The 24,186-nt window shown below is 48.1% G+C and overlaps 1 protein-coding gene across 1 annotated transcript in view; it reads right to left on the minus strand.

Annotated features, from left to right (window-relative positions):
• Nucleotides 1-24,186, minus strand: part of ABHD3 (abhydrolase domain containing 3, phospholipase) — a 582,671-nt gene that overhangs the window by 327,396 nt on the left and 231,089 nt on the right. The window contains exon 4 of the mRNA XM_069620889.1: nt 22,600-22,645. Within this exon, the coding sequence (XP_069476990.1) occupies nt 22,600-22,645 (46 nt within the window). The remainder of the gene's footprint in view (nt 1-22,599; nt 22,646-24,186) is intronic.

The following is a 24,186-nucleotide window of genomic DNA, read 5'->3' on the forward strand; positions in this document are numbered from 1 at the left end:
ACGAGGACAAAGGGCCCGGTATCATATGGCGCTTCAAGGATCACAGTTTTTCAGGACCTTTCCACGCTCACCATGGCGACGAGACGTCTCTGTGCTCCCCTCACGAAGTGGCTCAATGAAAAGGGTGTGCGCTACAGGTGGGGGTTCCCCGTTTCTCTATCCTTTCAGTTTGATGGTCACAACTACCGGCTCTCCTCGACGGATGATATACACAGGGCCACTAGGGAGCTCTCGGGCACGGGGGAGTCACCACACACCTCTAGGGGAAAATAACAATGAGGGTCGTTGGCAGTTGAAAGGCCCAAGGAGGAGGCGTATCCTGGGCTCCCGGAAATACAGGAAACTGGGCACCCCACCGGGACCCGACCTGTGACTCTGAGATGTCATATGGCTCGTAAATTGGCAAGCTTGCTGTGTGATTGACATTTTGAGAGGTCCCACTTCATCGTTTAATACTGCACAGTACAATTCACCTTTTAGCCTGCTCACCGGTTGAGTGGCAAAAAATCTGATCCCCAACAAAGACGCCCAGATGGCTTTAACCCAAGGGGTCCCCAGTGGGGACACGTTGAAAGTGGACACTCTTAATGCCAAGCGGCTCAACTCACCCACGAAGAGGTCACTGGTGGCGAGGCAGTTCCGGCGGGCGGGACTTGATACACTGTTTTTGCAGGAGACCAGACTTTCAAAAGGGGAGGATAGGAGGATTCCTAGTGCGCAAATAGGTAGCCAATATTGGGGATCAGGCCCTTTGAGGAAGGCTGGGTAGGGATCCTAGTGAATAAAGCATTGAGAATGGAAATCACAACAGTTTGGTCGGATGTGGAGGGACAGACCCTGGTGGTTTTGGGAAACCTAAGGGGAGTACGGTTTTTGTTGGCCAAGGTCTATGCCCCAAACCAGGGCAAGCTCAGATTCTTGAAGAATGCTACTGCAAAGCTACTGGTTGAGTGTACAGGCCATCTCATTCTTGGGGGAGACTTCAATTTGTGGACAGACATGGAACTCGATAGACAGACACTACGGGACACAGAACAGGACCAGCCCGGACCGGGACATTGTGAATTCCAGGGAGCACTAGTCGGCCATGGGACGAGAGATATATGGCAGCACTTCCACCCCTAGGAAAGGGGATACACTTTCTACTCACCTCCACAAGGCACGTATACACAAATCAACTATATGTACATATGAAGGGAATTGTGGGTGGAGGCCAAAGACTCGGATATCTCCCCAATCTCATGGTCAGACCATGACATGGTCACAGTTGATCTCTGCTGGGGGGGGGCTGACACCCAAGGGGACGAAGTGGAGGTGCAATGAGTCCCTCTGGAAGGACCCCTTTTTCCGTACCGAGATGATAGAGGAGATCAGGGAATATTTTAAAACAAACCGCACTGGGGAGGTTGCGAGGGACATGGTCTGAGAGGCGGGTAAGGCTACGTGGAGAGTGATCCTGATTTGAGAAGGCTCGAGGCGAAAGAGGGAACAAGGATTAATAGAGGGCAAGCTATGGGAAGACATCCTAGTACTAGATAAAAAAGCACCCGAGGAGTCGGGTAGACAAATGGAATATATTACGGCTGCAAGGGCTAAGCGGGAGGAGTTGAGACTATTGGAAGAGGGGAAGATAGTGCAGAAGCTCCAATGCCTAAAGCAAAAATTCTATGAGAAAGGGGATAAAGCCGATGCCCTACTCGCTGCTAGTTTGAGGGGGCAATAAACTGAAAGGTGGGTCACAGATATAGAAGGGGGCGACGGGGGCGCTGACGCGTCCAGTGATGGTACGGCAGGTTCTTTTGCAGCCTTCTACGAGTCCCTGTATGTTTCAGAGGTGACCGAGGACACGGAAGACTCAGACCACTACCTCACAGAGATTCACCTGCCAAAACTCTCCCAGACAGATTGAGAGATATTAAACGCACCCATTTCGGAGGACAAAGTCAAGAGAGCAGTGGGCAGACTGACACTTGGTAAAGCCCCCGGGGAGGATGGATACACTGCAGGGTTCTGCAAGTCCTTTCTCCCAGCCCTGTTACCCTTTATGATGGAACTTTTTAACAACATATTGAATACAGGGAAGGTCCCGGAATCTTTTGGGAGGGCACTCATTACTGTGATCCACAGGCCGGGAGGGATCGCCAGAGCTGCGCCTCTTACCACCAGATTTCCTTATTGAATATAGACGCAAACATTTTTACCCGGATCATAGCATCCAGACTAGAAGGCTACATGTCCATCGCTCGACGCAGAAAAAGCGTTCGATAGGGTGGAGTGGAGCTTTCAAAGGGTCATCCTAGTCAAATTTGGTATAAGAGGACACCTTCTCCGGCGAATACTGTCCCTCTATGAATCCCCTAGTGCCAGTGTTGTGGTGAATGGAGGATATTCCCGCTGGTTTGACCTAGGGAGAGGAACTAGGCAGAGCTGCCCTTTATCCCCGATATTGTACGCCCTCTCGATAGAACACTTAGCCCAAAGGATCAGGGACAACCCGGGGGTGGAGGGATTCCAAGTGGGTGGGGTGGAATATAAAACTGCACTATACGCCGACGACATGCTTCTGTATGTTAGGAACCCGTTGCAATCTATACCAGCGACACTCTCACTGATTGAGCAGTACAGCCACACCCAAATCCATACTTCTCACCCTGGGTCAGACCAAAGATGGGGAAACAGAAAGTTCACCCCCCTGGGCATGCATGTAAAGCTGGATAAAATGAGATACCTGGGCATTGAGGTTACTAGATCCTGTGGGGGACTATTTGAGGCCAACTTCCCTCCCCTTATGACTAAAATCCAAGAAGATCTGTTGAAGCGGGGTAAGCTCAGTATGTCATGGTTGGGCTGTCTGAACGCCCTCAAAATGGTGGTTGTGCCCAGAGTCCTGTACGCGTTCCAGATGCTTCCCATTTGTATTCCGGATGGATTCTTTAGAGAGATCCAATATGCCACCTTGCGACTTCTATGACAGGGAAAGAAAGCTTGGATCCCTAGAGATACCCTGGTTTTACCCAAAGAAAATGGGAGGTGGGCCTTCCAGACATCAAGTCATATTATAAGGCGCCACAGCTCTGCATCCTTGTACCCCATCTTCATTCTCAACGTGATCTCCAATGGGTGGTGCTGGACTATCTCTTGCTGTATCCGGCAACGGTCGTGGAGTGGCTGTGGGTTCCTAAAAACAGAATTACGAGGAGGATCGGTGATCACCCGATTGTTGGTACTTTGTGGGACATCTAGTGTCAAGGGGGGGGGGAGATGAGGGGGTTACCACATGGCTTTCCCCGCTGGGTCATTTATGGGTCCCAGGAGTCAAGGACATTGTTGGCCCCTCTGTTGGCCATATTACGTACATTGAATAATCACACGGGAGCCCATCTCCATTCCAGCCTTCTCTTTATTCCTTCTCCTACATACTGACCTCCCTCTTCCCTTGCCCCTCTCTTTCCTCCCGCTTCCCGCTCCCTCCCATAGTCTTGAGCTTCCCTCTTAAAGGGGCTCTGTCCTTTTTCACCCACAACACCTCCCCCTTGCTTAACATGAGACTTCCCGGGTAAAATGTGTTCAATGAGCCACTGGGGTCTCTTTGTGGTTCGATGGGGCCTACTTGGTTGCTCATGTGTCTCCTCTGCACTCTCTCGTTGCGGTGTTTCATGAGTCTCTTCTCTCTCTTTTTCCTCCATCTCGAACGCTTCCCCTTTTGTTGGTTCATGCTCTTCAAAGTATAATTCGTGGAGGAGGGAGTCCTTTGGCATCTTTTTGTCGTAATTCCTTTTCATGGTTGTCACTTGTTCTTTGTCCCTTCTCGCTGGGATGGGGTCTGCGCGGTTAGTCTTTCCTTTGGCTTTGCTTGCCTCTCCCGCATCTTGCTCGGGTACGTGGTCCTTCTTGTGGGTTACTTCGAATGACCTATAGTGGATGCTGATGAGTGCCTAATGTAGTGCTGTCCGGTGGCTGAGACGGCTGTGCCCTATGGCAGGACTCGGTATCATGCGGATGGGTTGGGTTGCATCGTGACTGTCCTTTTGGCTGTACTGTCTCTGCTGTCCTCCATTGGACGGCACGGTCTTGGGTTTTGTCTGGAGGGTATTCTTCTGCCCTTGTCTGGTACTGTTGCCTTGTACCGACGTTTCCTGTGGCTTCCACATTCCCCCCCCGGTATGACGTCTCAAAGGGTACTGGGTGGTTGCGTGGCTCGTGATCCTCTCGCAGAATGGGTGAGGTTCGTGTTGCAAGTGCCGGTCCGTCTCCTTTTGGGTGGCTCAACTCTGGGTAGAGGGGTTGTGCATGCCGGTGACGTGTAGGTGGGCTGGTGTTCGTGGACTCGATGTCTTTCCTGATGTTTAACTGTGCCATCGGTGGACTCGAGTATCTTGCCTGGGCTGGTGGTGTGGGTTGGTATGCAGAGCTTGTGGGTGGTCCTATTCTGCATACTGCTTGAAGGTGACCTTCTTGACACCACGCCAGCATGTTCGTCCAAAGGCTGGGTATGGTTGTCTGTGCATGTGTTTCCACCCTCGCCCATGCCATTGCCCTTTGTTCGGGATTTGTTGCCGGTGTCTTCTAAGTTTCCGCCTTCCTCAGGGTCGAGTGAGCTTAGAATGGTGCGGGTGCCCTATCGTGAGGGCTGCGATGAGTATTTTCGCTAGGGGCAGGGGCTTCTTGAGAAGGTGTTTTCTGAACGTTGACGAAGTGCACCCTTCTATGATCCTCAGCCGTATGGCCTCCTCATCATTGAAGTTGGCGAAGTCTCAGTTCACTATTTTCTGCTGGAGACGTATAACGAACTCTTGGATGGACTCATGCGGGCACTGCCTGTGTTGGTTGAATGCGAAGCGTTCGTAGTCTTTGTTGGAGCCTGCTATCAGCTTGTTGTTGACAGCAGTGAGAAGGCGTTGGTACCTGATCTTGTCTATTGCTGGAATTGTCCTGATGATGTCCTTTACTTCTTTTCCTACCAGGTTCCTGAATATGCTGAGTTTGTTTGGGGGGTCCTGGTCCCCGATTGCTCCTAGAAAGTCTTCAAACTCTTTGACCCACTCTTCCCATCTTGTTCCTTAGTTGTGGTGCGGGTTCAGGGCGAATGGGGTTGGCCGTCTCATGACAGCGGCATATGATGTAGGGCGAAAGTTTGCTAGGGCTTGCGCACCTGCATCGGCATCATTTTGTGCTTGGTCAACCATTGTGACCGGTGTACCTCTCAAGGTCATTGAGGCTTCTTCTGTGGTGGCGTAGCGTGGTTTTCCTTGCTTTGTAGTTGCAGGGTGGATGGCGTGGGCCTGGGTGTGGTCCTGGCTCCGGTGGGGGCTGTTGGCGGTGTTCACTTATGGGTATGGAGTCACTGTGTACTTTTGTGCGTTCCTTGGCGATGTGGGTGGTTCTGCGTTGTGTGCTCCAGTGTGTTGGTGCGAGGTTTCTGTCGTGAGCAGGTAGTGCAGCTGTTGTGTGTCATTCGCTCCTCTATGAACTGATCTGGACCTTTGTTCTGGGCTGGTACCTTCATGTGTCTGTGACCTCATGAAGCCACTTGGTCCCGTGCTGTGCGGCATAGGGTCCTCGTTGGGTTGGTCTCTTGCCCAGTATGGTGGTGTGTTAGGGGTGGGCGGATAGAGGTGTTTGACTGCTTGCCCTTCTGGCGTGTCCTGTCATAGTTGCCGGGGTTATTACTGGGTTTGTCTGTGGGGTGGTGCCTCTTGAAACTTGCGGCTCATTCGGGAGTGCTGTGCCTGCCAGTGCCATGTTGGCTCAGTGTGTTGTCTCTGTGTCTGTTGCATTTTTTCCCCGTTTCCATCTACTCCTTACCCGCTGGTCGGCAGTGTTTGTGGGCCCGTACAGGCTTCCCCATGGTGCTCTGTTGGGTGCGCATTGCAGGGCCTGCAAGCCTGGGGGTTTTGTGCGGCTGCGTAGATGGTCTGCAGGGCCCGCTCCCCTTGTTTACTCTTTTTTCCTTTGTCGGTGATCTTGCTGGTCCATTGGCCTGCGCTCCTCCTTGCTGTCTCTGGCTCCGCTGCTTAGCTCACCGTCAAGTGTCTGGGCACGCTCGGTCTGTCTTGTCGCTGCAGGGCACAGCGTCCCCTTCCACTGCAGGTCACGTAGACCTCCTTGTCTGCTACGGTCACGCAGACCTCCTCTTCTCAGCTGCACTGCTGTGGCACAACGTCCCGCCCCTGCTGCCGGTCGCGTGGGCCTCCTCGTCGTGGCCACACACTCTTAGGCTATTTCACGCCTTCAGGCGCCCGTCTCGCCGATGCACTAGTGGGCTCACTAAACTCCCTATCTCCCTACTGCTGGGCTCGCGGGTCCTACTGCTGGGCTCCTCCTCTGCTGGGCACACGGGCCCTCCGTTACTGCTGCAGAGCATGGGCTCTTATCGGCTTCGTCGCCAGTTGTTGGGCCCTCTGTGGGCCATATTACGTACATTGAATAATCACACGGCAGCCCATCTCCATTCCAGCCTTCTCTTTATTCCTTCTCCTACATACGGACCTCCCTCTTCCCTTGCCCCTCCCTTTCCTCCCGCTTCCCGCTCCCTCCCATAGTCTTGATCTTCCCTCTTAAAGGGGCTCTGTCCTTTTTCACCCACAACAGACATGATCCCTAACCCTGAGAGGTTCCAAAAATGATACGAGGCCGGGCTGGAGAGAATATGTCAACTCTGGAGGGGAGGCAATTTTATAGCCATAACGGATTTGGAGAAGGCATTGGGGATAGGTAAACTCCCTGTATTCACGTATCTTCAGTTGAAAGGGGCTCTTACAGGTGCACATTTGAGGGAAAGGATTCAGAGGGATCTTACACCTTTTGAACTGCCTTTAGATGAAAGAACAGAGATGAAGGGGCTGATTTCAGCCATGTTTGGAGCATTGGTCGGTTGTGGCAGGGGATCCACGGACAATCTGAGGGATCGCTGGGGGCGGGACCTGGGGATTGGCATTGAAATGGATCTGTGGGGCAGACTGTGTAAGGGCGTCACCTGGACATCAATCTCATACCAATATAAACTCCACTACCTAAAATGGCAGCGTCCCTACTCTATTAGTGTCAAGGGCATATATAGCCACCAAATGGAAGAATGAGTCCCTTCCTGGTAAGAGTGAATGGATTAATGTGTCAAAGAACCTGTATGTAATGGAGAGAATCACAGCGGATCTTCATGGTCTGGGGGCCCGTGTGAGATGGAATGGGCAGAGTTTATTGAGAAGTACATGAACCAGTCTTTGTAGCCCCCAGGTTTTGGACTCTGAGCTGATATGGGAGGGAAGGATCTTGAAATGTTAACAACGAGTCCACCTGGAGAAAATCAACCCGAGAGGGAACTTCATGGGGTCCCCCCCAAAGAGGCAATCTTGCTTTGTGTGTTATGTATATTGGGAGGCCTCCCAGAGAGAGGGGCCAAATGATGGACATTTTGACATTAACTTCTGTGAAGCCAGTGGGCTGGAGGACGAAACTGTGCAAGATCCAACAGTGAGGGAAGTACAGAGGAAGGGGGTGAGGGGAAGGTTGGGGAGTTAATCCACACTGTTTCCGGTCCTGCGTCCTCGGACGCCATTGTAATTGTTGGTGATTAAAATGTGAAATGGTTTAATTTGGAATTGGATTAAAATTTTTACTCCCAACTTTAAAAAATAGGGAGTAAAATACTCCCACTTCCAAATCTTATTTGGAGAACTGGATAAAGATCAGAGAGACAGTGGAAAAATGAGAGAGACCACTCACTCAATTCACTGCAGTATATGTGCTTTTGTGTGTATACCGGATAGAAACACTGATAACTCTTACACAGTCACCCCTACATTGATTAAACACTCTCCCCCAAAACACAGACAGACACACACACACACACACACACCCACACACACATCTGAATAACAGATATACGCAACCACAGAGCGACAGGTTAAGCTCGATAGTGCAGAGATTTAGTGAGTAAAAAGAATCACATTCCTGTCAATTGCACCTCACCATGCCCCCAAACCCCCCATCTCACCGTCTGGATTAAAATCTCTACGCTTGCTTACACACTCATGCGGAACCCCAATACCAGGAGAACTTGCACCCAATCGAAGGGCATCGTCGTGGAAAGACTGAATCAGTCCAAGTCTTTGCTGAGCTCCAAGTGTACCTTCAGAGACACAATCCGACCCATTCCAATTCCCCCTCAACAGAGTGCAGGACTTCAGGAACCGAAGAAGATTGTCCGAGCGAATTGCGTCCTTTGTTGGTGCTGCAGAAAAGGTGGCAAAACTGCAGAGTGACCAGAGCCGTGCCAGAGGTTCTCCTAGAGACTGCTGCTGAGAGATCCTGTCCATTGTCCTTCCTTTCGTCATCAGACCAAGCAATCAGGCGGTCGGTCGGGTCTAGCGTTGTCACGTCGGGGAGAATCCAGCCACAATATTTTCTTCAAACCTAAGGTACTGCGGTGAAAGGGTATTGCTTACCTTGATCCGTGAAGTCACTCCAGAGCGTTGGAGTGCACCTAGGGGTGTCCAGGGTACCCCCTCTCTTACCTCCGACTGAAGCTGGTGCTTGTGTCCCTTTAGCGAGTCCTTAGCAGGGTCTGCAACGTTGGTTTAATCTTACTACATCTTAAAGACTATAAAGTATTCACAGGAACCTTTTGTATTCTGCTGCTTGTCAAGACTTTAAGCCAGAACTGCTTTTAGCTAGGGTTGTGTTTTTTGAACTTTTACTGTGCGAAGAAACTGCCTCTAGTACATTATGCCTTGTTAGTATAACACTAGCCAACTATTTTCCTTCACAAAAGTCACTATCTTATATGTGTATACAGAGTAAATGACTAGCGTTTTTTTGCTAAGATTTGCAAGTGTGCGTTATTACCGATAATACGATAGAACTGTCATTACTGTCAAAAGCTGTAACAAATGTAACTGTGAGCAACTACAAACTAAAGTGTTTTGGTTCATTGTGTATTTAAAAGTGATTCTTGTGTAAATATAATAAATCTATATTTTAATATAAATGTATGTGTGTTTTCGATGTGCATTACTAACTAGGCTCAGTGAACCTACCTACAGCTCACATCTTCCTCTTATGATAAGCCTGACTGCTCTGCCACTCTACCAAAGAACCATGAGTAGCACAGACTGATACTAAGAGGACTTTGGGAAAACTCCCCTATAAAACTTTGTGGACCAAACTTGAACCTGTTGTCTGCGTTTGCTTCATGAAGCCTTCAGAACTGCCACTAGTTGTTGTGAACTGGGACACATTGATCAGCAGAGGTAGGAACATTAGCACAAGGCGTAGCGAGGAGGAGGAGGAGGAGACAGCATGCAAGGTGAGGGCCCATTCCCTGGGCCAGGCCCTCACACTTGACATTAACTGACACCCAGCTGATTACTCTGTACCGGGTGAACTGGGAGACCATCGCTGGGCTACTCGCCCTGATTCATGATGACATAAAGAGCAGGATCAATATCGGAACTGCCTTACCCCCACTGCTGAAGCTTGTGTCAGTCCTCCACTTCCTTGCTACTGGCACCTTCCAGCACACTCTGGGCATGCTGAATGGCATGTCCCAGCCCACATTTTCACATGCACCTGTGCAGGTGCTTGAAGCACTCCTGCGCCATGCCATGCTTCCCAGGTGCTCAACATAAAAGCCGCTCTGGACTGCAGCCATGTGGCGTTTGTGGCACTCCGGTTATCCAAAGATGTAAACCGCAACATGGAGCAGTATCACTCCATGAATGTCCATGTCACCTGCGATGCTGACTTCGGGATCACACACTGCTGTGCCCGCTTCCCTGGTTCTACCCATGATGCCATGGTCTTGCGCAACAGCACACTGCCTGAATACATGGGAGCCACAGAGGCCAGCGGACATGGATACTGGGTGACTGCATATGCCATCTGTGAAGAACCTGAGGGCATCCTCCATCTACTCCCCTTTGGTCCTCCTCTCTGGTGGTCAGGGAAGGGCCATCGCTTTTGGATCCTGCCTCTGGGGGTGGATATGCAAGGGAGGGTCACCTGGGTGGAGGGTCATTGGGGAGTGGAGGAAAGATGCCTTTAGGTGAGGCATGGTATCCCCCTTTCCCTTGTCAGAATGCACCCTACCTTCCCTCTACCTTTGCAGGTCATTACCAGAATTCCCCACTGTCACACACACCAACTGTCCCACATCCATATACCTTTCAAGACTTGGACAAGGAAGAGGGACCTAGGAGTAATGCACACTTCCATCTGTGCACGCCACTTTGGTACTGGGACGAGGAAGATGACTATGGAACACCACTATAATGGGCAGGCATGTCCCATTGACAAAAGTAATTATGGTCAGGCAAAGGACTAGCACCTGCAGCCAATGGAGGGGCTACAGGGGCATATAAGGAGAAATCAGCGACTGGGGAGGGGAAACCCGCCTGGGCAGGAGGACGCAGCAATCCGGCATGGTGCAGGCTGGAGAGGGGCAGATCAAAAGGATGCTGAGCGCTGCAGGAAAGCAACAGAGACGCTGAGGCCAGAACAGGCAGCGAGAGGGTCAAGAGCACAGGAGATCACTGAGCCGTGTTTCCCCCGCTGCAGCTGTGGGACACAGAGGTCTCCAACACGCCGCAGACAGAAGGTTCAGAATTGGAATGTGATGCTCGGCGAAGCTCCCGTCGAGAGAGAGAGGGGATCGAGCGAGAGCCAGAGAGGAAAGCGAATGCACCCGGAGGAGCAGCTGTACAGAAGGAACGATCATGCCGGGGCGCTCCAAGGGCTTGGTGTGGGCAAAGGAAGATGCTGATAGAGTGAAATCTGGTCATGAATGGATCTGGACACTGAGTGGAACAAATTGAATACCGAACAAGCTGCAAAGTACTTAACGAGTTATTGAATACCGAACTGAAGAAAAGATATGCAAAATATGTGAAAATACTGCACGAGTGAAAAGAAATAATGTGCATTTACAAACAAAGTGGAATTACGAACGAAGTGAAAACAAGTAAAAAGCATTTATGAACATTGTGAAAGTACATGCCAAGTGAAAGCCAGTAATGAGAGCTTGTGAAGCAAGTGGAAAGCAAATGATAAGCACTATTGGATAGTGTGAAAGCAAGGTGGTGACAAGGAACAAACACCACAAAGTAAGTTGTGTGAAAGTCACGTGTTGGCAGAGTCAAGAGACTGTCAAAGGGAAACAGCAGTACGTATGGATTAATGACATAGAGGCAGAGAGGAAGCCTGTGTTGGCAAGTAAATCCAATGAGAATCAATTAATATTACTAAGTGGCATGGGTTATCAGTTACATGACATGTGATGGGGGGACCTTGTGGTCTGACAACTGTGCCTAGAGTGATTGACCCTTACTTGGAGTGAACCAAGGAAAGTCAAGAGACTGAAGCTGTTTTGCATAAAAAGTGTTAACATGACTAAAGAGAAAAGCAAGCTAAGTGAATTGTTGCAAGGCCTGAAAGGTTACAAAGTGAAGTTGGAATCCATATTGCAAGCTGATACAGATTAATTGACTGTGAATTTGAAACCAGCAAAGTTGCCTTCTTGGGGAAGGGAACCCTGAGATTTAGAAACTGTATTGAACTTGAGGAAGGGAACCCCGAGGCCTTTTGGTATTGTATTGAACTTGGGGTAGGGAACCCCGGGGCCTTTTGGAACTGAGTGGTCTTTTTGTGGAACTGTTCTGAGCTTGGGGAAGGGCAGCTGAAAAGCAAGCTAGGAGCTGGAATAAGTTTGGAACTTTATTTTGAACACTGTTTCTTTGGTTGCATCCTTACACATTGTATATCTTTAGTTGTGAGGTCAATTATAGGTTTTGGACACAGACAGACTTTTGAGTTGACCTTTATGACACAGACTATCCTTAGTTTCTTTAGGTAGGGAAATCCAATCTTAGCATAGGGCAAGTTAGGCCTTACTCCATCCTGACATTTGAGAAATAAACCATTTATTTTAGAAATGTGAATCTGTTGTCTGTCTTACTTCATGATGCCTTCACACACACACTAATCTTGCATCACTAGTGAAATGCTATGTGAAAGGGGGCGGGTGGACATTACCACAACTGATCAATGCATGCCCTGTCAAGCCCCTGCACATGAAAGACCTGCCTTCTACCACGCACATGACAGCCACCAACCAACAGGACTAGACCATGCAGTGCTGCATATTGCCCCAACAAGTAAGTAATACACACATACGACTGCATGAACCACAATGAATAGGAAACACATACCTACACATCCAATGTCACAGTTCAAGACTGCACAAAGACAATGCAACACTGGCAGGAAGTGATGTCATTTAATCTGGCAATCATGTGTGTGAAACCATAATGGAAGGAAAGCAGAAATAGCAAACATGCACAAGAACTAATCAATCATCAGGGCACATCCATGAAAGCAACGCACAGGCCTAACACAGGAAAACATGCACCCTGAAATACCAATTAGAGACAATGAAAGTGACGACTGATGGCTGAGAGATGTGTGCACGGTATAACACGACAATGCATATGTCCCCCATAGTATATGACACTACATTCAATTACTGGAAAGAAAACCAAGGTGTACAACAAAGTGGAAAAAATCCATGAACAGTGTCCATCTACATGTCTTTTGAAAGGGAAACTCATCCACAATGCACTGTGATTGACAACAGTGACTTTTGCCCTTGCAGGTGACTCCGGATACCTTCAGCTACCGTGGCTAATGACACCTGTGCGCAATCCACGCACGCCACAGGAGGAGGCCTACAATGAAGTACACGTCAGGACCAGGCGGCACATAGAACTGAACTTTGGCCTGCTAAAGGGTAATTTTCGTTGTCTATAGCAGACCGAAGGGGCCTTGGTGTACAGGCCAGAGAAGGTTGGGCAAATATTTATTTCCTATGCCATGCTGCACTACATCTGCCTCAAGCAAAATGTCCCACTACCCCCTGATGAGGATATGCCACCCGCAGAAGACAACAACTCACTACCTGCAGGTGCAGTGCTGCCGCAGTGAGAGGGATGAGGTAAAGGATGGTCGCCTTATGCGGCAAGAACTAATATACAATAATTTCCAATCACAACAATAATCACATGCTGCTCACCTTTGTACAGAGCCACGTATTTAATAAATCAGTATCACACAATGCGGAATGTTCTATCAATTCTTCGAGTGAACTGGTATTTAATACTTAAGTGTGACAAAAGACATCCCAACACCCATTCCCACCTCACAACCCCCCCCACCCCAAAACCCATCCCCAACACACTTCACCACCCACCTCCCCAACACCCTTCCCCAACACACCCTCACTTATTTCCTGTGCCTCTTGCCCTTGCCAGGCAGTTTGGTGGTGGGTAGGCCAGATTTTGCATGGAGCAGCGGCATGGGCTACCAGCGACAGATCACTCCATGGGGGTCACTGAGGTGGACTGGTCCGATTCTGGCCCCCGGATGTGCTGGAGGGTCAGGCGCATGCTGGCCTACATTGCCTCAGCGAGCGTCGACATGACCTCCTTCATCTCCCTCACCCCCTGTCCGACATTGGTCAGGGCAGCAGTTGCAACTACAAATTGTCGTTGGCCCCGATCCAGGGCCCTTGTAACCCTCTGTGAGACACCTTCGACAGAGTCTTGGATTGCCTGCAGGTGTTGCACTTGGATGTATGCCAGTGTCTCCATGTGCACCTGTCGCTGATCCATTGTGGTAATCTATAATTGGGTTAATGTTCGGTTGGCAACCGAACATTAAAGTATTTCAACATTGTCAAAAAGATATCTGCACAGTCAAGATAGAAAGAATTCATGTTGACAACCATGCCCATGTCTGAATGTTTTTTTTAATCAGTGCAAAAGACACAGAGTTATCTAAAGGGGACAGCGATTCAGTCACATACAAAGAAATCTGCTCATCCTGAAGAAGGGCTAATAATATACAAAGAAAGGGTGTTAGAGATAACACCTAATAGAGAAAAAGGCCAAAACATATGTAGACATCTATGAGGCATAAATTAAGTACCTCATTATCTGAGAACATAGTTGTAGGTTATCCACGTATTCTACAATTGTTTTTGACTTACACATGATGACAACATAAGAAGCATGTTGAAAATATGACTGTTTAGATAATGTGTTCATTTTCCTATATGACGAATTCTAGAAAAGTGCTGTACACGTTATATTAAGGACATCAAGTCAAGTACTAATTCCAGTGAAAAACGTATTATTTTAAAATAAAAAGCTGATCATCTCTGTTCTTTATAATATAACGACTTGTTTTTACTTGTGTTTAAATGTATTGAATACACAATTTTTGTAAACATTTTATGTTCAAAGGAAGTTGTAGGTTGATTGACCGCGAGTTGACAAAACACTTAAACAGTGGCATAGATAGCCGATCAAATGGAAAAAGGGAGGCGTAATCAGTCTTTGCTCTCTTTACACATACGCTGATCCATTGTGTCCAGCCTTCTCCATATTGCATCCAGTGAATGTTGCGCTATGGGTTGTGGGCAATGGGGAGGGCTGTGGCTGAAGCAGGGTTAAACGAAAGCACTGCCACCTCCACTAGCATCCATGTCACCCCTGACTCCACGCTGAACATGTGGCTGGTCGTCCTGCTCATGTAACAGGGGTGTCATGGGCCAGTTGGGTGGGGGCACGGGCAGCTTCATGTATGCCAGTGCCATCATCTGGTCCCCTCTAACACAACCACAGTGGCCGGCTCTTGCAGCTGCCAGGTAGCAGCACCTGCAGCTGCATTGGTATCGCTGCCATCAGGTGCTGTGCCAACACTGACATGTGCAGTGCTGCTGGGTCCTGGTGCCTCACTCCTGCCCTTTCTCCTGCTCTTCTCATTGCTGGGTTGTTCAGGAGTGGAGGATTTTGCCGTTGCACTCGAGGCCCGGCCATGGGAGGTAGGTGGGCCTGCATCCTCCTCCTGAGTCACCTGTGAACCTGTTGGGTGGACAAAGACATGCTGTTAGTCATCATGCATTCTTGTACATGGGCTTGCTAGTCACTCATGCTACATGGTAGAAGGACATCATACAAACGTGATCTGATGGGTATGGTCGACTGCAGGGCAATGCATATGGGCAATGCAAGGTGGGGGTAGTATCTGCTGAGGGTTTACACGCCATTAGCATGTGCTCTTGCTTGGGCTTGCAATGTGGCCTGTACATGCTGTTGTGCTGCGGGTTCACTTTGGCACTTGGCCTTTCCCAGCACACATGGGTACTGCTCATAGTTCCATTGCTTCACTTGCACAATCATACTACTGTGCATGGGTACATGCACAGTTGCCCACCTACCCTTGCATACGCATTAGCTTGCACTGTCTTTGGGTGCATTGTTATGTAGTGGCACTTTCCATGGTCCATGGGGCCCATCTATGCTGAAGGACACATGCAGGGGAAAGTCATTTGGCCAGTGCATTGTCATGGAAGGGTTGGGGGGGGCATTCATACTCACCAGCTTCACCTTTGCTGTTGGCTCCAACATCGGCACTCCCAACATCATCAATCCCCTTCGTGTGGAGGATGCTGCTGACCTTCTCCTCCCACTGGGTCAGGACAAGGGTGTCCACAGTGCTGCCTCCTAGATGTCTCCCGCAAGTGTTTGGACAGGAGGCTGTGGACCCTGGCCTTGAGATCCAGCATTTTCTGCAGTCCTCGTGGATGCTGTCCCAGATTGCTGCCTTCCTCTGGCCATATGGGCCACTACCTCATCAGTGAGGACCTGAAGGTCGGCCTCATTGAATTTTTGGTTCCTAAAGCAGAGATCAGGTGCCTTCTGTTTCCCTTTCTCCTGAGACGTATTTGCACTCCCTTCTGGGTCCGGATGGCAACTGAACGTGGGGGATTCTGAGTGGATTGGGCTTTGCAAAATGGCTGCCGCCATGCTTCCCATTCTGGTGAGTACACTATTTCCACCAGTGTTAATTACGCCAGCGGAATTAACGCAGATCGCACGGCGGTAGAGCCCATTTCACTTCAATATGTCACCCTCAGAACAATGGACCTAGAGAGGTTCAACAAGACCATGAAACATCTAATAGGATGACACTGATGGGCAAAACTAGAGTGTGTTGTTAGCCTTGATCGTGTTTGACTTCAGAAAGACACGCAAGGCTACCACCTGGGTCTCACTGTTAGAGCTACTTTATGGGAGACACAGTAACCCACTCCACTTGAGTATTTTCTTTGCATTCTGGGTCTTGCAGTTCTGCTTTTCTCATTATAAATTGAGCCTACAAGTTCCGGAATGCAAAAAAAAAACCTGGACTGGTAAAGCGGATCTCCAATTAAATGGGGCATGTCGGCATATATGCATTTGCAGCTGAAAGGTCTGTGATCCTCAATTGACACTGAAGTAACAAATGGTGTAATATCATGCTTTGTTAGCTCTGGATTGAAAATGGCACAGATCAATGTTGAGTCAATCTTTACTGTGCTTTGGTACACATATAATAATAATGTACGGTAGGTCTTTTTTAATTAAATGAACTGTATGAGAGGTAGCTTGTTGAGAAAACGGTCATCAGAGGATGGCAAATGCCACATCGTATTTTGTCCACATTTACTAATGTCCAGGTGGACTGGGCAGGCTTTGACATGATTGGTGACATCACTTTTCGTGCATTGTTTATGTGCGGTACAGTACATTAATGGTGTGTGTTTGGGATGCCCTGCACCATGGAACGGCAACCAGCAGCTCTCCAAATGTGTCTGCCAAAGACTCACATGATCCCTCACCATTGCTTATACTGGCTAGGTCTGATGGTATTACCCAAATTGGTTGCAGAAATTTGAACGAATGGTAAATTTGACTGAATTTGGTCACTACCATTAGTTCACATTTTTGCGATCAATTTGGATCCTCTCCCCATTTCGGTATCTTCGGATCGAGGGGTTACAGGGGTATCCCCCACACCCTTAACATTGGCAGCAGGGGACGAAAATTGATCAGGCCCCCATTTTTAATGAATGGTAAAAACGGGGGCCCGAGCAGTTACACTGCGGGCAGTCCACCCGCGAACAAAACGTTAGCAGGCAGCCAACCCAGAACCAGGGCTGATGGGAGGTGTAGGCCAGAAAATCAATGAAGCTGCAATTTGCATTCTCCATGACCTAAGCTCTCTGCTATGATCCATGAACATGAGAAGTTGTATGATGTACGGAAAACACTGGCTCGATACAAGCAAGGTCTTTGCAGATGCACTTTTCACAGGAGAAAACATCCTGTTTTGACAGGTTGGTGTGTTAGAAGAAATGGTACCAGTCTAGTGAACCACAACCAACATATGCGGTGGAAGTCCTTGCCGAGGGATATATCTGAAATAATAGCCGAGGACCCATAGTCCTCTTTGAAGTGATGACTGACATAGCCTTCAATAACATTGTCTGTGGGGCACTGATGCCTTATGTTAAAAGGCTTGATGACCAGGATAATTATAGGGAGCACACCAAACCATTCCCCAGCTGTGGCATTCATGTAGAATTAAGGAGCCCTATTGGATCAACACTCCACTGGAGTCGCAGCTCTAAATCTAGTTGATATAGTATTGGAGCAGCTTAAGGGTTATATGATATAGTATTGGAGCAGCTTAAGGGTTATATGAAGCATGTTCACAAACCCAAGAACAAGACAGACGCTGGATCATATAAAAACGTTTTGGCCATAGGTCATACCTGCTGCTGCAGGACTATTGGCTATGTGAAAAAGGTACTTCCAATGGTCAAGGAGCAGTATGTGGCTGCTATGCATGGCAGCCTGGACCCACATGACCCTCTTAACTGTATTTTTCCATTCCTTTACTTTTCAGATCTACAAGACAATTAGTGTAATGTATTCAAAATGCAAGCATTCCTTCTCATTACATGCTTTGCCAAGTAAGTGATAGTTAATATAACATTAGGTTGAGCCTTCAACCATAGGTAATTAACCCAACAGTACCTCCAGTTGTTGATAAACATCCCCTCCTGACTCCAACACAGAACATAAGGTGAAATGGCACAAACTAGATCTAGTAGAAAATACCCTCCCATCACTTTACAACTTTCCCGTTAGAGTCACATACAGGCTAACATTCCCCATTTCATACCAGAGCACACAATACTGCAAACCATTGTAAATCCTGGACAAGTCCTAGAACGTGAAGTATGCAACTTCAATCGGCCTCCGCTCCTCATCCCATCCATTATCCACACAATTTCATCAAAATGGTTTAAGGACCACCCTAAAGCAAAGTAAATATCTTGATGGTTTTGAATGGCTACATCTCGGGGCACTTTCAGAGCTAAAACAGTGTCATATGTGTTGATAATGGCTATTTCAGGTGGCCACAAAGCACACACACAAACAACAGTAGTCTCCCAAGGAGTTGTCTTTAGTTTTAGTATGGGGCGAGAACACCTGAAATTGGCAAACCTAGAAAAATACTACAGGTAAAATGGAGAACACATTTTAACAGTGATACGGGTTGGAGGCAAAATTTAGCACCACCATTACATTATTGCAAGATAGGCCTTCGCCCACCACCTATAGTGCAGTAAAGCTTTGGTATACATTCCATGCTTGGAAAAACACCTTCAACATAACAGTGATTGAGAACAGATGCATTGGTAATCAGTAATGGTTCGTTTCCAAAGGAAAAGAATGCAGCATTGGTTACACATCTAGCATCTCCCACTTGATCAGTGGTTTAAAATTGTGGGATTAACAATCAAACAAGGAGCAATAAGAGCTTGCGTAGGAACTATGTTCAAAACCGTCCTTGCAATGCAAAACTTGCTCATTGAAGCAGAACTGTGGCATCATTTTTACATATTTATTTAGACTCCCTCACCAGAATAGGGATTCAGTTAAAGGGTGCAACCAACCACAACATCAAGCCTGCTCATAAACAAGTTCAAACATTGCAAATAAATGATGCATACCTTTACAGTCATGGAAGAAAACAAAACGGACGGAAGCTACTCGGTTACCTAGTGATAAAATGTTTTGAGCAGTAAACTTTTAAAGCATCTATCATCATGGTCTTTTGTGATGCAGATTTCAAATATTGCTTCCTTGGGATAAAATAAGTATGAAAGTGGTAAACGTGGCCTGCGTCAGTGGTGCACCAAAGCTGTCAAATGAGCCATTCACCACAAACCTCACTACTATAAGTCAAAGAAGTTGCCTCTGATGTCTACCCAACCTCCAATCAACACAAAGTGTGCTGCACTCACCAGGACCACCACACTCGACAAACCAACTCACACTAGCATATTACCCAGATCTAATTTTCATTCAGGTATGTGACTAACAGACCTTGTGGTCCTCATCACATGGACCTTGGCATGATATCAGCAAAACAAAAGCGGCAATGGCTGGAAGGTTTAGTATAAATCTTAATGTCTGGCATTGCTCGGGGCAACCCTCCAGACCATCTCAAATGAAGGATACAAACACTGTCAAACATACATTTATTTAGTAGTAACTGTTATCTTCACAGCTTAGTTGCATTTCTTTCTCAACATCTTAAGGTTTACATCAATGCCCTCAACACGTGTTTCCCCACTTTACATTAGTGGTTCATCAGGAGGGAAAGTGAATTTGTACAGTCGTGTTTTAGTTATTGTCCTCTTGTTATGGAAGTAGTTATATTGTGATATTTGTCTTGAATTGAATGAGTTCATTTGGCTTGCATTATAATTCTTAAATGTATCCTTTTGAGGGAAAGAATCCTGTGGGCTTCTTATAGTAGAATACAGTTCCTGGATTTCTCCTTTTTGCTCTCTGTTTGCCTGGATTCCTCTGGATAATGCTGCTTTCGCGGTGCTGGAACTGCCTCCAGACCATCGTTCATTGCCTGCCAAGTCATTAAAAAAGGGGAATGATCATATGCAAATCAGGCTGGGTCCCACCCACAAAAGGGGTGGTTCAGCCCAAACTGCTTAGTCACATCCCTTCTGCACGAGACCACAAGCATCCCCAAACATGTTTCGGCCTTGTCGGGCCTCATCAGTGAGGAGTAAGTTGGGTCTCTAGGCCCAGGAGGCACGGGACCCACATCTGGGCATACCCGTCCCACTCAGGGTGACTATAGCAAAACAAAAGGTGCTGGCTGGAAGGTTTAGAATTAATCTTAACCTCTGGCATTGCTCGGGGAAACTCTCCAGAACATCATTCTTTGCCTGCCAAGCCATTACAAAAGGGGAATAACCATATGAAATCAAGCTTGGTCCCACCGCCAGCATGATATCCTCAGGTTCTGTAAGACAGCTATATCCCGGAAAGTTGCATTTTCCAGGCCACATTTCTTGACCCGTGATGAGAATCCCCACTATGTCAACCAAGGACTGCACCTCCCAGTATTCAATTCTTTAAAAAAAATGCTTGTCTGGATCCCCAGTAGTCAACCACAGATTCGGGAGAGAGAATACTATGGTGTAATCAAGTCCAGGTCGCTAAAGCCAAAGCTGGACAGGATGTCCTAGACCTAAGTAGTTTGGAACGGATTGGCAAATCACATGAAAGAGTACTATGTCCTTCATGGCCTCACTCTTCGACAAACCCAAACCGAGTCCTGGATAAGAGGAATGCAATGAGCATTTCAGGGCAGGACGAATCTGAGGAAGATATGAGCGACCCACATAGAGGCTTTCCACCGCACAAGGGGTCAAGCAAGGGAGAACTCTCATTCCTCACCCAAATGACAAAAGGAACTGCAGCCCCTCACACCCTTTAAACGAATTAAGGGAAATTACTTAAGTGTCTCCCACCTCTCCAAAGGAGTTATGCAACATACAAACTAGCTGAAAACAAGAGAGCAAGAGTACATTCTAGGAGGAGAGGACCATCTAGCAGCACACAGAGGGAGCAGCTCCAGGCACCCAGCTGACAGAACATTCTAAAACATGTTCCAAGATAGTGGATGGCCTATTCAGTCCCTTATACAGAGGTGCAGCATGGCCAAGCACATCATGGGAACTCTGCAGTCAATTAGGGTGAACCCATTCAACCCAAGCCCTCAATACCGGTCAGCTTCCTAGCAAAACAATAAGATGGAGTTTCTGAGCTGTGAAGTGTGAGTTTGGAGGAGGCTGCAGGGGAGAGCAGGAGTTTGAGGAGGAGGAAGGAGGCTGGAGAGAGGTGGCTAGAGAGGTGAGCGGAACAGAGGTGGTGAACAATAAAGAGGTGGCAAGAAGGGTGATCAGTAAAGTTGAGCACGTTGGTGGCAGGAGTGATGAGGCAGAGGGGAGTAACATCAGGCGGAGTGAGGAAGAGGTTGGTGGAGATATTTCAAGGGGAGATGTACTAAGGAAGGGATTAGAAGGGATATTAAACGTGGTGAAGGAAGACAGAGAAAGGTGATTTTAGGTGATATTAAAGGGTGGGGGAACAAGAACAGGGCAGAGTGGTGAGAAGTTGCAGAGGAAGCAAAAGAGAAAAAGGGGAAATGGGGAACTGGGGGTCAGATGAAACCCCAGGAGCAAGGAGGAGTGGGTGGCAGAAGCCAGGAGGAGGTGAAGATGAAAAACTGAGAAGCAGAGAAATGAAGTTGAACCTTTAGCCAAAGGGGTGAGACAGGACTCGGTTGAGGCACAACCAAGTGGCAGGGTGTCAAAGAGGTTGAAAGGGAAAAGAAGAGGAGCAAGTAGAAGTTGCAGGAAGGGTACCATCAGGCGTGAAATCTTTGTGACTCATCAAGGAGGGAGTTGAGGAAGGGGTGTTGGAGAACTGATTAAGGATCTGAAGACAGGGAAATGAAGACTGCTCCTTGACTGTGCCTTTAGAGAAGCTCAGTAGGCTATCCTTTTGGTGCAACTCTGTGCGCTCATTTCCACACTGTTAAGCTCCAACTTTTGCCACAGCCAACCATAACTAGCAGGCACACACAAGGCACCGAAACCCAGATGGCATGGTCTCCAAGCAAACAAAGACGGGAAGCAAAGGACCTGAACCGACAGAAGAAACCCAGAAACGTGTGTCGAAAACTAGAGATGTTTTATTGGGAGACGAAACAAGAGACTGTTGGGGTCATTACGACCCAGGCGTTAAGGGGTTAACGGCGCAGTAAAAGGTTGCAGCGCCGTTAACCCCTTAACGCCTTACTACGTGGTCCCTTTGCGGCTCCCGACCTTAACGGCTGGTCTGTACCAGCCGTTAAGGTAGGGACCCGCAAAGGTACCTTGAAGATAATTACGGTACCGCAATTTGCGGTACCGTAATTACCGCCTTCCCCTTTCCAATTGAGCCCTATGGGGCAAAAATAGGAATGGGGAAGGGCCAATGGTAAATGGGGAATTACCGCCCCGCCAACCTTGGAATGGGGTGGTAATTCCCCATTTCACCATGGAGCAATCAGTAAGTACCGGCGTTAACCATGGCGCTAATAGCGCCATTGGTTAACACCGGGGTTGTAATGAGGGCCAGTACCTTTGAATTCTAAAAGCCACACTGCAGTGTTGGGGAGGACACTTAAAACTGCTTCCTACATCCTGACCAAGCAAATAAAGTACTTCAAATTTGTGTTGTGTGTTATGTTTTGTTCATTACAGATATTAAATAAGATTGCAAGAGTTATTCTGCATGAATATGATTTTTGACAATAGTACATTTCTAAAAAATGCCTAGACTTTGGAATGCTTACCAACAGATCTTCGCCAGAAACTCCTCGGTTGTTAAAGACCACACACCTGCAAAATGAAAGGGTAATTTTGAATATCTTATTAAATGTAAACTGTCCATCATAAATTACAGTAATACTACTAAGACAAATACACTAAATTCATTATTTCACTCAATGCCCAGGTCGCTGGATCTCAAAGCATAAAGCTTTGTTAAGTGGAACGGAGAAAAAGGGACCTCATCAGCACTGAACCCTTCCATAAAACATCTACTTTCACGAACATACTCCGAGTGCTTCCGCCTGGCCCACCTACCAATTCCATGTGGCCAAAAGCTTGTTGACTTTGGGATATTTCCTGTGGTTGGCTGCATCAGGGCTGGGAGTCTGAGTGTCTGTGGCATGAGTGCAGGGTGGGGCTCAAAGGATCCACAACCAACACCAAACAGACACCCAAACCAGAGGTAAGGGTGTTTCAAAACACTTAAGCCTTATGGAAGTCTTCTCTGCCCTCATTGCAGGAAAGACGGTTACAGGACAGCACCGCCCAGCAGCCCCAGGGCCAGGAACTACATAAAGCAGGCCACTTTGGGAGTCGCGCACTGAGCAAAGCACAGGGCTTGTGCTTGAGAATCCGTCTGGCTAAGACGCATCCCGAGCATCTCTGGCCACGGGGACACACACGAGGGGCCACGCACGACAGGATCTTGATCCCAGTCCCTCGCCTAGACAGGATAAGTACTGCAGCGCTTCCTAAGAGAATGGGGACGCAGGGGGACACGCGCATGGTCCCCAGTCCCACCCAGAAAAAGCCCCCACCCCCATTAAGATAAGTACTGCGCGCTGGCAGCTGCATGCCCCAGGCATCCCGCATGAACTCGTGCTTCTGACCCAGCCTCTTAAGGCAGTGCAGCATTAGGACAGCGTACAGGCTGTCAAAACCACGGGTAACCGGACCTCCGCGCTGCATGCAAATTAGCCCCATGTGGCTTCCGAGCTACAGCCACATAAACAAGCCACGTGCAGCTTCAAAAACTACAGCTGCATAACCAAAGCCACGTGCGGCTACCTAAACATAGCTGCATTACCAAAGCGGCATGTGGCCCCCGAAAATAAAAGCTGCATGTTTTTGTCACGTGCGGCCCTCTAAATCAAAGACACTGCATGCAAAGCCACATGCGACCCCCGCATGGCATTAACGCCCCGAGCTACTAACTTAAACACTCTTGCTTTGCACATGTAAGTCACATGCACCCATAATCTGTGTGAACTAATATGAGCTCTCTTTTCAGCATTTCAACTGCTCCTGCTCTCCGAACCAGAGAGCACGCAGGTGAGGAATCAACAAGGGACACTCCAGCAACCAGCAATCATAGCCAGAGGTAAGTGTTTTTTACTGGTGCGAGCCAGTGTCATTGTTAGTCATGCATTGTGGGGAATGTATATATGTATGGGTGAGAATGCGCTTGGGCATTATCGTTGTGTACATGATCTCTACTTACCCTATGTCCCCCTACCCATCCAAAACATCTTCCTAAACATCCTTCCGGCTACCATCTGTTCCCGTACCTATCCAACCAACATTCCCTAGCCCTTCTTCCCTGCTGGGTT

This window comes from Ambystoma mexicanum, chromosome 5q, assembly GCF_040938575.1.
Source record: "Ambystoma mexicanum isolate Mex_15411 chromosome 5q, UKY_AmexF1_1, whole genome shotgun sequence".
Taxonomy (NCBI): domain Eukaryota; kingdom Metazoa; phylum Chordata; class Amphibia; order Caudata; family Ambystomatidae; genus Ambystoma; species Ambystoma mexicanum.